We start from the raw sequence: 15,686 nt of genomic DNA, 5'->3' as shown, positions 1-15,686 counted from the left end.
GTTGCTTTGGTTCGTCACGACGATCTAGCACCAACAAGCTCGGGTCCTCGCCTTTGGATCTTGGTTCGGGTTGTGTGTGTGTTTTGGAGTGTGTAGAGATTAGGATGGATAAATGGATGGAATGGAAAGGATTGGGGTTTAAGGGGGTATTTATACTCCCTTAAGCCCATGGACCGAAAGCCCATATTTCCTTTTAGTCCATATCTAATCCCATCTAATTATCCTACTAAGTTTTCATATTTTGCTATTATTATTATCGTTCCACTAACTCGTTTATTTCACCCGACAAAATAATATATTAAATATTACTTTAGAAATTTCGGGATGTTACAAGTCTTCCCTCCTTAAAGAGGTTTCGTCCCCGAAACCTAGCTTATTTCTTGTAAAAGGAATACCTTTTTCTTTATAATCGCACACTTTATTGAATCAACTTTGCTTTCTGAGTTATCCTTCTTACTCCCGACTTTGCAGCCATCGAATGGTGGTCATGTGTTTTAGCTATTTAAGGTAGCTTGTCCATGAGACCCTCGATGTACCAAGACTCATCTCATCCTTCCAAGGGCTTCGATTAGTACTTTTAACACTATTGTCTAAAACAACATTTCATCATAACATAATAATCATTCATAACCAAACTCAATATATTACACGTCACTGATAAACATAAGTTTTAAACCTTAACACAAAACAAGTTCTTAGGCAAATGTAATTTAAATAAACCATTGCATGAGCAATTATTCCTTCATCAAGTGTTCCTCTCTGCAGTTTCCCCCAAGTCTTTATCCTTTCGCACCTCCCGCCCCCTGATTCCTTGCAATCCCTAGCCATGTGGTCAGCTTTTCCGCATTTGAAGCACTTTGGACGATCAGGGCATTCTCGAGAGTAATGCCCACTCTTTCCACACCGATAGCACCTGTCTGTTCCAGTCCTGCATTCTCCCCGGTGCACTTGCCCACACGTCTTACATGCATCCTTGTTCCCAACCTTGGCCTTCCTCTCATCAGTTGTTGTCACCATCTCGCCAGACCGCTTAGCAGAGGTAGCCCATTTCTTCTCCTTCTTTTCCTCCACCACCACATCGTCCTCAGCCAGGTCAACATAAACCACTTCTGCAAGTTCAACAGCAGAGTCAAAAGTAGCAGGTTTATTTGTCCTGACTAACATGCGGACTTTTTGTGGCAATCCCCTCACATAACATTTGATTCTCTTGACCTCAGTGTCAACCATATCAGGCACCAACCTAGATAGTCGGTTGAATTCGGTAGTATACTCACGATGCGTCATCATACCGGCCTTTAAATTCAGGAACTTCATCTCCGTCCTTTCAACCTCGGCATCTGCACAGAACTTCTTCATCACCAACTCTTTCAGATTGTCCCATCTCAACGCCTTGATCTCATCACTAGTCTTTCTCTGCTCCACACTTTCCCACCAATACATAGCTTCTTCCTCAAATGACTGAGTAGCATAACCCACAGCTTGGTCGGGACGGCATTCGCTAATGCGGATAATCTTGTCCATAGTGGTTATCCATTGGAGAGTAGCGATTGCGTCTCCCAAACCAGTCAGCTTCGGCGGGTCGCATCCTTTGAAGGACTTGTAGTTACACCCACCTCGACCTCTCTTTCCATCACCAACCTCGACAGATCCAGCTTCACTCGAGTCACCCTTCCCTCCCTCACCATCCTTCCTACCATTCTCTCCTGATCCTTCAGCAATTCTTCCAGCAGATCCTTCGGGATTCCCAGTCTTCATGGCAGTTGCCACAGCTTGGGCAATGGCAGCTAGAACAGCAGGGTCAAGTTGATGTCCTTCGTTGTTGCTCGAGTTTCCTCCAGCTGCGCCTCCTTCATCTCCGGTGTTGGAAGCTTCTTCTACCGAGGGTTGCCGGACAAGACGAAGCCTGCCACGACGTCCAGTGCGACCTCCAGTTCCAACAATTTCTCCAGCTCCAGCCATTAGTATTCTAAAAGGGAAAACACAAACGTCATCACTCTAGGAATTATTTAGCACATGATTTGTAAAGTAAGTAGTTAATGACGTTGATCAAGTGTAATTAACTATTTGCGTTACTCCTCAGGTTCTACATACTTCTCTTCATGATTTCACTTGTGCTTGTTTATACTCTTAAACAGTTAATCAATTAAGATCATTTAATCCTATCCCTAACCTGCACTCATTCTTCATTTAGCGAATAAGCCAACATTAACATACACCATTTACCATACACTTTACCTTTACTGAGCTTGCTTGAGTGACACATGGCTATCTTGAACTGGCATCTTCTTTCTTTCTCTTTTTAAATCTCATTCTCTGTTCGAGTTTAAGCATGTAGGATGCTTAAATCTCTCGAACTTATGCTCTGATACCAACTTGTAGGGCCCCGAACCCGGTAGCCCTACTTTAACGTCAGATTTACTCATAAACACAGTTCTTACAAATCAGAGTTCATTAAAACTTTCGCGGAATATAAAAACTTTCATGAAACGTTACAGCAATCCAAAACTTGCCTTAATTAAACATTCTTGTCTTTCAAAATAAACGTCAATTACATTAAAACATCTTGAGTCTTCAGACTCCCACGCACGAGTACGTCGTCCCTAGATCTATTCCGATTGCAGGTCCTTCACCTTTTCCCGCCATATTTCTTGAAGAAGAAGAAAATGAGCGTGTGTGTTTGTTATGTGTAAGAAAATATTATTGTAACGCTTTTTGTTAAGTGATTTGATGTGAGGAGGAGGTTATATGGCGTGGAAGATATTCCAGAATTTTCATTACTTTGATTCCTGACCGTCCGATTATCGGTTAAATTTGGAATCCAACGGCTGATCAAGATCTTGACCACTTTGACGAAGATTTTATTTTATATCCTTCTCGCTCCTTCTCGACGATTCTTGTTTGTTGCTTAAGTTTTTGGACACGTCTTCTTTTTCTAGTGGATCTCTACTTTCCATTTTATCCCTTTTTACTTATATGAAGTACAGTTTCTTCCCATAAACTATTACATGTAACGAGTGTGCCTAGAGTTTAACGCAATCCGTGTAGAACATTAAAATTTATTTATTATAAATAAATACTTTAGATGATATGAGATTAATGGGATTTTCTTTTGGTTAGTTGAATGTATTGTTTTCAAAGCTTTTATTCAAAATCTATGCCACACTTTTAAGAGTTGTGAATTGTGATTAACTTGTAAATGTTTCGGCGTATTGTAGCGGAGTATTACAATTATCGTAAATAACAAAAACGAATACTGATCCTAATAACACCAGCACATGCATTTACATTGCAAAGGGCATCGGCATGTGTTATACATTACTACATTGATCGAAAACCATATAGATGAATATCGATACCGGTCCCGATAATACTAACATCGGTACCTATGATGTTCAGTTGGTATCGGTTCGATTCGTCAAGGTACCGGTACGGTAACGTATGGTTTACGATACTAAAAAACTGCATGATTTCGAATACAACTCCATTTTTAATAAAAATTTTATAAAAACAATTATTTAAAAAAAATAATCGCAACCACACATTTAGGTTCTTTTATTTTTCTTAATTAACGAAAATGTTGTATGAATTTACAAAATCACGTATAACTACATTTTGTTTTATGTATTTTACAAGTAAATCTTATTTTCATCATCTTTAATGAGTTACACTTTAACTTCATATCTCAAAAACAAGTGTCTACGGAGTACAACACACAAATAACCTTAACCACAATACAAACATTTCAGTGATAACTAAAGATACTTCAAGATACGCGTGACAAATTTACTTTAATATATATTTCTATTACTAAGGTTACCATTTTAATATGTTTGGGTATTCTAAATAAACTATATCTATCTATCTACCTATTCTAATAAAGTAAAATAAATGAGAACACTTGTCATGTTTTGGTTAATTCTTACAATTTTTTCCCTCCAAAACTAATATATCTTAATATAAGTAATAAATCAATAATTATTCACTTTCCTTTTACACTATATTTATATAATATCTATATATTTTTATAAATATAAATATTAACATATTATTTTACTATATATTTCAAAATATTTGGTGAATTCCAAAAATCAACAACAAATCGTGTTTCTCAAATGAAAATTATTTCGGGTTTTTTGTGGAAGTTAAATTTGATTTTATGGGTCAAAAGTTGGTAAATAGATTGTTTGGTACAAGTTAACTACATTTATGTCAAAATTTGTTACGGATCAAAAATGAAAATTTTGAGTATTTTTAAAAGTTTGAGAATGCAAAATAGATTTATCGTCAAATTTGATATGGATTCAAAATGTTGACTTTAAAATGTCAAAAGTATGAAAGCTAGAATTTTAAACATGATTCGGGTTTCAAGTTTATTTTTAAGGGCGTTTTTGAAATAATCAAAAGGTTCGGGATTTGGCAAATTGACTATTTTTCCCTCAACTATTAAAATTTAAGAAAAGATTGCGAACACTTTCGACATGCCACCCCATGCCTATCAATGCTTATAACTTTTATCAAATTTGAAAAATTTATGTCAACATTAATTTTTCTTTCAATGGTGATCAGAACGTTATATGGGAAGTATGCCATGCAAAACTATGCTCAAATGAAACAAAATATTCACAAAATTGAATGGGTTAACATGTTATTTTTTATGTTGTCATTATGATAAAGTCGAGAAGCCCTCTAAAACTTATCAAAATTTTTTTTATGGTGTAGCTCAAAAAAACATAGTTCTTGAAGAGCATCCATTGCTACAATTTAATATCCTACTTTCCTTTGGTGGGTGGTAAATTGATAAATATATCAATAAAGGTAACACATCTTTTGTATTTAGGCTGAGTGGTTAGAACTACTATCGTATGAGAAGTCTTATTTTCGAAATTGGTTCATAACTAAAATTCTTTCAATTATACATATATGACACCGAGAATGAATTTTTCAATAGAAAGAAGCATTCTCGGGTACGATTTTGCATGAACATTTTTTTTTATTAAGTTTATTTAAAAAAATCGTTTTATGATATAATAAAATCAATTTATGTGCACATTGTATGCAATACATTTTTTTATACGCTATGTAATTATTTGTTTTACTTATAATTTTATATTTGAATTATCCTGTGTGTGACACGAAATCTAAAACTAGTTACTATATATTATTAGAAATCAGACGGCACATGGGATAACTAATAGCGACAAACTGGATTAAATATGATCCATTGGCAATAATGCCATCAATGTCACTTTTAACTTTTATTTTCGTAATTAAGAACAATCTCACTCTTATGAAAATAATAACTCTATTCGCCACTAATAAACAATTTACTGATTTTAATCTCAGTCACAATGTTTTAAGTTTTTCTGAAACTGAATAAATTAAAGTGAAGGGGCAAAAGAAATATTCATCCATTAAACTAGGATCGCAAAAGTGACGGTATTCCAGTGCTCCGGCCTTAACCCTTGTTGCTATTCACTCTCAATCTCCCCTTTTTTGTCTATGGATCCTCCCTTAATTGGCAAACCCTCAGGGGTGGATCTATGTATACGAGACTAGGTTCACGGGAACCCACTGAGTTTCGTATTTTATAAAGAACGCCTATATAAAATATGAGACTGACGCCACATATATTTTGTGAGTGACTCCATACATAAAGTGGAACTTTGGTTTAGCGGTAAACATACTTCCTCCTAGGGTAAGAACATGGGTTTATTCAATCCTCACTCTCAACGGGTTTTTCTCTCGTATTTTTTAATTTAGTTTTTATTTTTTAACTTGTTAACTTATTTATTTATTTATTTAACTAGTTAAATTACAGCTTATATTTCATGTTTTGATTCAATCATTTTTGTTATTTGTTGAAATTAGAATTAGAATGAATGGTTATGTTGAAAATTTTTAACTGAGTTAGACAATTTGTAATGTTTAGATTTTATTTGTAAGCACTATGAATATTAAGATAGACTATGTGTTTTATAATTTATAACGACAATGTTTATTTTATGTTATTGAATCGTATTTTTATTATGTGATACGTTAACTGACCTAAACCGTTGAATGACAAGAACCTTTGAATTGATCCAAACTGTCAAATCAACCTAAACAGTAAACCCACTGTAAAAAACTCTTTGATCCGCTACTGCAAACACCAGCAAACCTCTAATCTTCTTCCATGCTAACCCCTCCATGTCACCCGCTTCAACCTCCTTTCGTAGCTCCTATACCCTTCACACTTAAATTATATAATCCCTATGGATTGGAATGATTAGAAGACTTGTCCTCTTACATATTCTAACTCAACGAGAAACATATAGCAAATAAACCAAATTTGAACGGCAAAAATAAAAATGCATATATATAAAGCCTGCGAAGAGAACCAACATGTTTTTGTCCCTCTGGCTTTTGATACATTTGGCTCCTTGGCACCGGAAGCTATCCGTTTTCTAACCAGGGTCCAACAGGTTGTGCATAGCAATGTGTCGACTCCAAAGGGGCAGGGGTATGTCTTTAGCAGGTTAGGGTTTGCAATTCAGAAAGGGGTGGCGGCGCAGCTTGTTGCCCGCCTACCTGCTATATTGATGTAATATCTATGTTTCATCAGTAGAAATAAATAAAATTTTATTGTTATATCACATAAATTCATTACAAATATATATAAAAAAAAGAGAATCTAGCAACTAATAAAAGAGAACATAGGAAGTACACGTAGAGACCACAAAATACAAACACCAAAGGACGCCAAGGTACTTACAAGTTTAGAACATTTAGCAAGTAAACATGGAGCCTGCCTTTGTGTTGGATTGGAAACAAACAAGTATTCTTAGATTGATTTTGTTTTCATACACATGAACGAACCTTATGTAATGCTTGTTTTTGTGTCGTTGCTGCTATGCATGGGATCGTTTATCAATGGCGGTCTTACATCGAGGTACAAAGAAGATGCCAGCATGATGGTTATGAGGTCCTGTCATGATAAGGAGAGGCATGCACTACTCGGTTTGAAAGCAAACCTAGTGGACATCAACAACACTCTAAACAATTGGCGGAGCAAAGAAAAGAACGATTGTTGTCAATGGGCGGGTGTCAGTTGTGACAAACACACCGGTCATGTGACTGAACTTGATCTTTCTTCCTCTTACAGTTATGTATTGTCTGGTAATATTAGTCCTTTTTTATCATTATTACCTCAATTAGAGTACCTTGATTTAAGTGGAATTGATTTTCAGTTCAATCCTATACCAAATTCTTTGACTTCCCTTACCAGCCTAAAGGGTTTGACCATTTCTGGTGCAAATCTCAGTGGGCCTATTCATCATCACATTGCTAATCTTTCCAAATTGGATTTTCTTGATCTTAGTAATAACTTTTTAAGCGGACCGATTCCCGATTCGTTGGGAGATTTGACTTCTCTTACGGAAATACATCTCTCTAGAAATCGACTAGAAGGTGTCATTCCAACATCTATTGGCAATTTGCCGCGCCTGATTGAACTGGATTTGTCAAGAAACCTCCTTAACGGTTCGGTGCCTGACTTTGTTAGAAGTACATTCCTGCGGCAGTTAGACCTCTCTAGAAATAGGTTAACTGGAAATTTACCCAACAGCATGGGCAAACTCTCAAATCTTAGATATCTTGATGTTTCATCCAACTCACTTACAGGTGTAATCTACGATGTTCATTTTCAAACCCTCGACGTACTAATCTATCTGGACTTGTCTTTCAATTCTTTTGAACTAAACTTAAGTTCCAATATCGGTTTCGAATTACTAACTATAAAGTTGCAGTCTTGCAAGCTAGGGCCTAGTTTTCCCATGTGGATTCAAACTCAAAGATATTTTGCATATCTTGATATTTCCAATGCTGGAATATCAGATTTTGTCCCTGCCTGGTTCTGGGACCTTCCGCCAAGATTGAGGTTTCTTAACATTTCTTCAAATGATATAAAAGGTACGCTTCCTGATATGGCATTAGTCTTTGAAGATTATCCTGGAATGGATTTCAGTAACAACCAACTGGAAGGTATGATACCATTGTTACCTTCTAAACTGGCAGCATTGAATCTCTCTAGAAACAGATTCTCAGGAACACTTTCTTTCTTGTGTCGAATTGACGCGGCTTTGACTTTTCGTGACCTCTCCTCCAATTTGTTATCAGGGACTTTGCCTGATTGCTTGAAGAAATTCTATGAAAAGCTTGTGGTTCTTAATCTATCAAATAATAGTCTATCTGGAGAAATTCCTTCTTCTTTAGGATTTTTGTCTGAGCTTCAGGCATTGTATTTGCGGAGGAATGCCTTTGTTGGTGAAGTACCAACGTCTTTGAACAACTGCACAAAACTAAGGTTTGTGGATCTAGGGGAAAATAATTTTTCGGGCAACATACCAGCATGGATAGGGGAAACACTTTCGGAGTTGTATGTTCTTGTTTTACGGTCAAATAGATTCAATGGTAGTTTACCATCCCAAATATGCTTTCTAAACAACCTTCAGTTGCTTGACCTGTCTAATAATTTGCTAGTAGGAAACATTCCTCGATGCTTTGGTAACTTCACAGCTATGGCTACTAGACGGTTTCAAGATGATATTACGAGCCATTCTTACTCCTCTTATGTGGCTACTCTCCCTAATGCTACGTCAGTTGGTGCCACCGAATATTGTCCAGGACTAGATGGAGGTTTTTTAAGTTGTTTTACGAATGAAGATGCCCTTTTCATTGACAATGCACTGGTTGCGTGGAAAGGAACACAGCGTCAGTTTGAAAGAGGTCTTTACCTACTAAAGAGCATTGATATTTCAAGCAACAAGTTATACGGAAAACTTCCCTCTGAGATCACTAATCTTCGAGAGTTAGTATCCTTCAATATTTCCAACAACAAACTCTATGGGGAAATCCCCAAGCATGTTGGCCAGTTGAGATATCTTGATACTTTTGACTTGTCAAGAAATGAGTTCTCTGGGAATATTCCGTTGAGCTTGTCAAATATAGACCGCTTAAGTTATCTTAACCTCTCTTACAATAACTTGTCGGGAAGAATACCAACAGGGACTCAACTCCAAAGCTTCAGTTATACCTCCTACAGCGGTAACCCTCAACTTTGTGGACCTCCACTTATACAAATATGTGAGCCTTCACCCCCACCTGCTACTGTTGTTGGAGAGGAAGATGTTCAAGATGAGGAAGACGAGTTATGGAAATCATATTACATAGGTATGAGCTCCGGATTTGTTTTTGGGTTTTGTGGAATCTGTGGTGCTTTATTTCTCAACTGCCGGTTTAGATATTTCGTTTTTGCTTCCTCAAATAACATGAAGGATTGGATACATGTAACAGTTGTGCACTTTCAAAGCCTTCGCATGAAATTTAGACGGTAATGCATCATCTGCAAATGTTGTCGAACTTTCTTCTAATATATCTGAAAAGTTTTTTGTTGAGTAATTTTGGATTGATTTGATTTTATCCTTTTAGTTTGCTAAACATGAATTCACAATCTGTTTCTTATTTTTTTCTTGAATTTCTTTTGTTTAGCACATCTATTAGGCACTATTTTATGCTTATTGTATGGAAACCTAGATGTTAAATTACAAAAATGAGGTTTCATTTTCTCACAATGTTTCTGCTTATCAGCAAATCATAAAGGCCAGCAGCACAAGTTTCTTTTCTTTTTTTAGGGCTTGATAATTGAAAAACTCTGAGATCAAACCCTTTGAATTCATGCGTTATTGGTGCTTGAATCAAGTGGAGATGCATGATTAAATCAAAGAAATGAATCAAGAGGAATGATGATGGTATTTAAAAGGGGGTTTGATTTTGTAAAATATAATAAGGGTAATTTGGTTATTTTAAAAAAGATTAAATGAAAATCTAACTCTAGTTAGTGGAAAGGACGTAAAGGATGATTCATCATATGAATCATCCTTTACGTCCTTTCCACTAACTAGAGTTAGATTTTTTATATGATACTAGTTAAGTTTACGAACCAAAGATATTATATCATATCCATATTAAAATATACATTTTTTTAAATAATTCTTTTTTTACTAACATTTATATCGAAATGTTCAAAATAATAAAATAGACAAGGCTGTGATTTTAGATTTTATTAAAAAGTTAAATAATATAAGTTATTAAATAAAAAATCATATTTTATAAGAAATTAATTGTTTAAGTAGAAAATTAAATCAACAGCCTATGACATTATACCAGTGTCAAAAACTATATATGGAGCCACCTAGGGTCGGTGGATCAACCAAGTTGTGGAGATAAAGTGAGTAATATTTTTCTAGTCAAATGTATTTTTGTGATTCTTACCACTTCATCCAACTTTTATTCAAGCTGTAGGATTTTCACCGTTTGCATATCCGGCCAGTACGTTAATGTGTTGTGACCTCATTTTGACACAATGGTGATAATGAAATTGAGAAGTAAGAAACTGTGATTCTATTGATTTAATGGAACGATTGCGCACTAAAGCAAATCAAATAATATAGAACAGGTTGATGGGAAGAAGAAGACGACCACATGCTCATATCATATTCGTTAATTCCCTTTTCGCTCTTGTGCGATTCTTTTTATCACTTGACCTTTTAATTTGTTGAGCCACATTTATTGGGCTAATTTGGGATTGGTTCCCGTTCATAACATAATGCGTTTTAATCCATATAATATATTTGCAATTCCAATAATTACTGGACTTGTTCACTTCTATTTTCCGTGTTCAAAGTGAACTCAATGAAGACTTGTCCACTTTTATTTTCCAAGTCAACGTAAAATACCTAGAAAATACTTCATTTAGAAATCTTTGTATTAGATTTTTATACGATACCAATTAATGGACGGGAGTGATTTGGAGACTTGCTATCTTCGATACGTGTTCAAAGTGAACTCCAAACATTTAACAATATATATAGATCCCTTCGTGTTGGATTAGAAACAAGCTGTTCTCCTTCTAAAGTTTACAAGTAGTTTAAAAACCTTTATTAATTTTGGTATTAATTGCACACCAACGAACATCACATAATGTTTGTTTTCATGTCGTTACTGCTTTGCATGGGGTCATTTATCAATGGTGGTTTTTCATCGAGTTTCAAAGAAGATGCCAACACGAAAAATGCAAAGTCCTTTAATGATATAGAGAGGGAGGCACTACTAGATTTTAAATCAAACCTAGTAGACATCAACAACAATCTAAGTGACTGGGGGAATAAAGAAAACAAGGATTATTGTCAATGGGCGGGTGTAGGTTGTGACAACAATGGTCATGTGACTGAGGTTTATTTTTCTTACATTGCCAATGGCTTGTCTGGTAACATTAGTCCATTATTATCATTATTATCTCACTTACAATATCTTGATTTAAGCGGAATTGATTTTCAGCTCAATCATATACCAAATTCTTTGAGTTCCCTTACTAACCTACAAAATTTGAGAATTTCTGGCGCTAATCTCAGTGGGTCCATTCCTCATCAACTTGCTAATCTTTCCAACTTGGAATATCTTGATCTTAGCGATAACTCTTTGAGTGGACCGCTTCCTCATCAACTTGCTAATCTTTCAAACTTAGGTGGCCTTCATCTTAGTAATAACAATTTGAGCGGACCGATCCCTGTATCCTTGGGAGATTTGACTTCTCTTACACATTTAGACCTCTCAGGAAATTTGTTAGTAGGCGTCATTCCAAATTCTTTTGGGAACTGGTCATCTCTAGTTCAACTGGATTTGTCAAGAAACCTCCTTAACGGGATGGTTCCCAACTTTGCTGGATGTTCATCCACGAAAAAGTTAATCTCAAATAGCAGTTACAGGCCACGAGATACAAATTTTTCCGGATGTCTATCCTTGCATACGTTAGACCTATCAACAAATAGGTTAACTGGAAATTTACCCAACAGCGTGGGTAAACTGTTAAATCTTGAATTTCTTGATGTTTCATCCAACTCCCTTGTAGGTTTAATCTCTGATGTTCATTTTCTTAACCTCACCCAACTAACCTATCTCGACTTGTCTTCCAATTCTTTTGCAATAAACTTAAGTTCCCTGGCCCTAGGGAGTCTCCAGTTAAAGTCTATAAAGATGCGGTCTTGCAAGCTTGGGCCTAGCTTCCCCATGTGGATTCAAACTCAAAGACATTTTGATAATCTTGATATTTCAAATGCTGGAATATCGGATCGCGTCCCTGGGTGGTTCTGGGACCTACCACGTGGGTTGAGATTCCTAAACCTTTCTTCAAATGAAATAAAAGGTACGCTACCAGATATGAAACTAGTCTTTGAGCAGTATCCTGGAATGGATTTGAGTAACAACCAACTGGAAGGTAAGATATCGATATTACCTTCCAAACTTGCAGCATTAAACCTCTCTGGAAACAGGTTCTCAGGAACACTTTCTTTCTTGTGTCGTATTGGCGTGGTTTTGACTTTCCTTGACCTCTCCAACAATTTATTATCTGGGAGTCTGCCTAATTGTTTGAAGAAATTCCAAGAAATGCTTGTGGTTCTTAATTTATCAAATAACAGTCTGTCTGGAGCAATTTCTTCTTTGGGAGACTTCTCTCAACTGCAGGCATTGTATTTGCGAGGGAACGATTTTTTTGGTGAAATATCAATGTCCTTGAGCAACTGCACAAAACTAAGGTTTCTCGATATTGGGGAAAATAAGTTGTCTGGTAGAATACTAGCATGGATAGGAGAAAAACTTTCAGAGTTGTATGTTCTTGTTTTACGGTCCAATAGATTCACTGGCAGTTTACCAACCCAAATATGTTGGTTAAATAATCTTCAATTCCTTGATATGTCCAAGAACATGTTATTAGGAAACATTCCTAGGTGTTTTGGTAACTTCACGGCTATGGCTACCAGACAGTTTCAAGACAATATTACCAGCCATTCTTACTCCTCTTATGTATCACTTCTCCCTGGACAGCTCGGCATTGTTATCTATGATCAACTGAATGGAAGCACTGTATTTATGTGTCCGGGATTACTGGATGGACTATATTCCATTTGTGGTCCGAATGAAGAAGCTATTTTCATTGACAATGCACGGGCAGCATGGAAGGGAACACAGCGTGAATTTGGAAGAGGGGTTCTTCACCTATTTAAAAGCATCGATATTTCAAGCAATGAGTTATATGGAGAACTTCCCTCTGAAATCACTAATCTTCGAGAGTTAGTCTCCTTAAAATTTTCCTTCAACAAATTGCATGGGGAAATCCCGAGAGATATCGGTCAACTGAATTCTCTTGATGCTCTTGACTTGTCAAGAAATGAGTTCTCTGGGAATATTCCGTTGAGCTTGTCAAATAAAAACCGTTTAAGTTATCTTAATCTCTCTTACAACAACTTGTCAGGAAGAATACCAGCAGGGACTCAACTCCTAGGCTTCGATAATGCCTCCTAGGCTGGTAACCCTCAACTTTGTGGACTTCCACTTACACAAAGATGTGGGCCTCCACCTCCAACTGCTACTGATGATGGAAAGGAAGATGTTCAAGATGAGGGAGACGAGTTGTGGAAATCGTATTATGCTGGTATGGGTGTTGGATTTGCTGTTGGATTTTTGGGACTTTGCGGTGCTTTATTTCTCAGCCATAGGTTCAGATACTTCTTTTTTGCATCCTTAAATAGCATGAATGATTGGATATATGTAACAACAGTGGTGCATTTTCGAAAGCTTCATACCAAATTTAGACGGTAAATGTATGTTTTATTCATTGCAAAATTGTTTCCTAATTGGTTTAGCAGATAATTCTAGTCCCATGTGGCCATGGATGATTATTGTCATTGTGTTTGTAGAACTTCTGGTCGGTAGTCCATTATAGTAGGTTATTTGCTGTTTTTTAAGTTTGCAATTGTCTATTCATGACATTTATTGTCTATTCGTGAACTTAAATGTTGGGTTTGCATGAAATCAAAACCTTTTCATCTATTCATGCCAATGTCTTTATCAACATGCATGGTCCAATGATAAAAAGAAAACGAATTGACCAAATTACGGAGTCTGTTTACATAGAAGGCCTACCCATACCCTGTGATGGTGTGCCATGCTCTAGCATGTTACCATAATGGTGTGCCTTCATTTGCAGAGATGAGTTTAGCTTTTGTAAGTTCTGTGTTTAAAGTATATTATAATTATAATGTACTAAACACTTCATAGTTATCAAAGATGCTAGGTGCACTCAATGTCGCATAGGCCCCACCTGGAACCTAGGCGCAAAATAAGCGGGCATGAGGAAAAAGAAAAAAAAGTGCACAAAGAAAAAAAGTTGAAAATATATATTATGTATTTGTAAAATATAATATTTTTCAAATAAAATAAACAAAAGCTACTATATAAAATATAATTTCATCTAATGTACCAAGAGTTCTAAAATATTAGTGTATTAGGTAGAAAAGTAGCTTTCCTTAGATAAAAGTAGAACTCTGGCTGAAATATTGAGGGTATTTAGAGAATTTGGCCGAAAACTCTTCACAATTTGGGAAACTCACCGGAATCTGCGCCCTGAATCATCGCAATTATAGCACAATTGCCTTGCCTTGCCTTGCCTCGCCTAGGCGCAAGAGGCAATTGCATTTAACAACTATGAAACACTCAGCTCAATGTTTATAGATGCTAGTACACTTTGAACTGTTTTAGAAGAATTTTATGATGTGTAGGAGGCAAACAAGGCTTAAAAGATTCTCAAAGACCAAACGGTAGTTATAACTTTTGAAATATTGTCCAATATACATGTCCCACTTGTTGTATGATGCCATGGTTATGAAGTGAATATAAGGATTATGATCATTGTTTAGGGTGGCAGGTCCTTAAGTATTCTACTGTAGTATAAGACATGTAGCGTTAGGGCTTAGAAATGATAAAAGAAAGATTATTAAAGAACTGTACTCGTTTGACGTAAAAAAAAAACACAATATCAATCCTATGGCATTTTGATACATGTGGGGTAGTATGGCATTTCCCATCAAATATGCTTCCATACACATCTGGGGAGTTTGTGATCAGAGAAAAAGGAAGACGCGTGCACCTTGCCATACACATGAAGTATTGTCTCGCCTATTAACTGCTTGTGTGCTCGTTTCACCTGATTATAAAAAAAGCATGTTACAATTAAAAATGATCTTTGCAAGGACCACAAAATTTTTATCATGCATATCTTAAAAGCAAATAAACGAGTCAATAGAAAATACAATTAGATACCAACAGGAACACATGCTACCAAGTTGTGGAGTATCAATACACCAATAGCCAAAAAAAAAGCATAGACATAACTAGATCTCATACAATACAGTAATGGCTCTCGATCAGCATGATCATCTTCGTCTGAATATGTTTTTTACCATCTAATATTTTCTTCACCTGAAGATGAACTCACTAAGATGTAATTTTAAAATAAAAACCTATCAATAACAAAATCTAAAAATCGAAATTGGGAGAACGATGTAATCATAAACAACTTTATTTCCTGTATATGATGTTAAGATTTCAACCATATTAGCTGTTACTCAGCTACCTATAACATATTAGACTATTAGTAGTTACATACCTGATTTCACGTTCTTAACTCGGCAAGAGATTAGAGCCCTTGGCTTTCAACTTTGACTCAAGTCTAAAAAACTTCAAGCCAGATAGCACCAGGTCAGCCGTCTTCTTCTTCATGTGGTCAATCAACAAGTCATCATAAACAACCAAAT

The 15,686-nt window shown here is 36.0% G+C and overlaps 1 protein-coding gene and 1 pseudogene across 1 annotated transcript; both read left to right on the top strand.

The window, feature by feature from the left end:
* The first annotated feature begins 6,863 nt into the window (after positions 1–6,863).
* On the top strand, positions 6,864–9,371 carry LOC143569782 (receptor-like protein EIX2). Its single transcript, XM_077055609.1, has one exon. The coding sequence runs from the start codon at positions 6,864–6,866 to the stop codon at positions 9,369–9,371; it is 2,508 nt and encodes an 835-aa protein (XP_076911724.1).
* A 1,645-nt stretch (positions 9,372–11,016) lies between these two features.
* On the top strand, positions 11,017–13,692 carry LOC143569781 (receptor-like protein EIX2; annotated as a pseudogene).
* The last annotated feature ends 1,994 nt before the right edge of the window (positions 13,693–15,686 follow it).

Source organism: Bidens hawaiensis, unplaced genomic scaffold, assembly GCF_021521415.1.
Source record: "Bidens hawaiensis isolate Kalapana, Puna unplaced genomic scaffold, B.hawaiensis_p1.1 tig00024652_1, whole genome shotgun sequence".
NCBI lineage: Eukaryota > Viridiplantae > Streptophyta > Magnoliopsida > Asterales > Asteraceae > Bidens > Bidens hawaiensis.
Note: the sequence above shows the minus strand (reverse complement) of the source record. Positions and strands in the feature narration are given on the sequence as shown.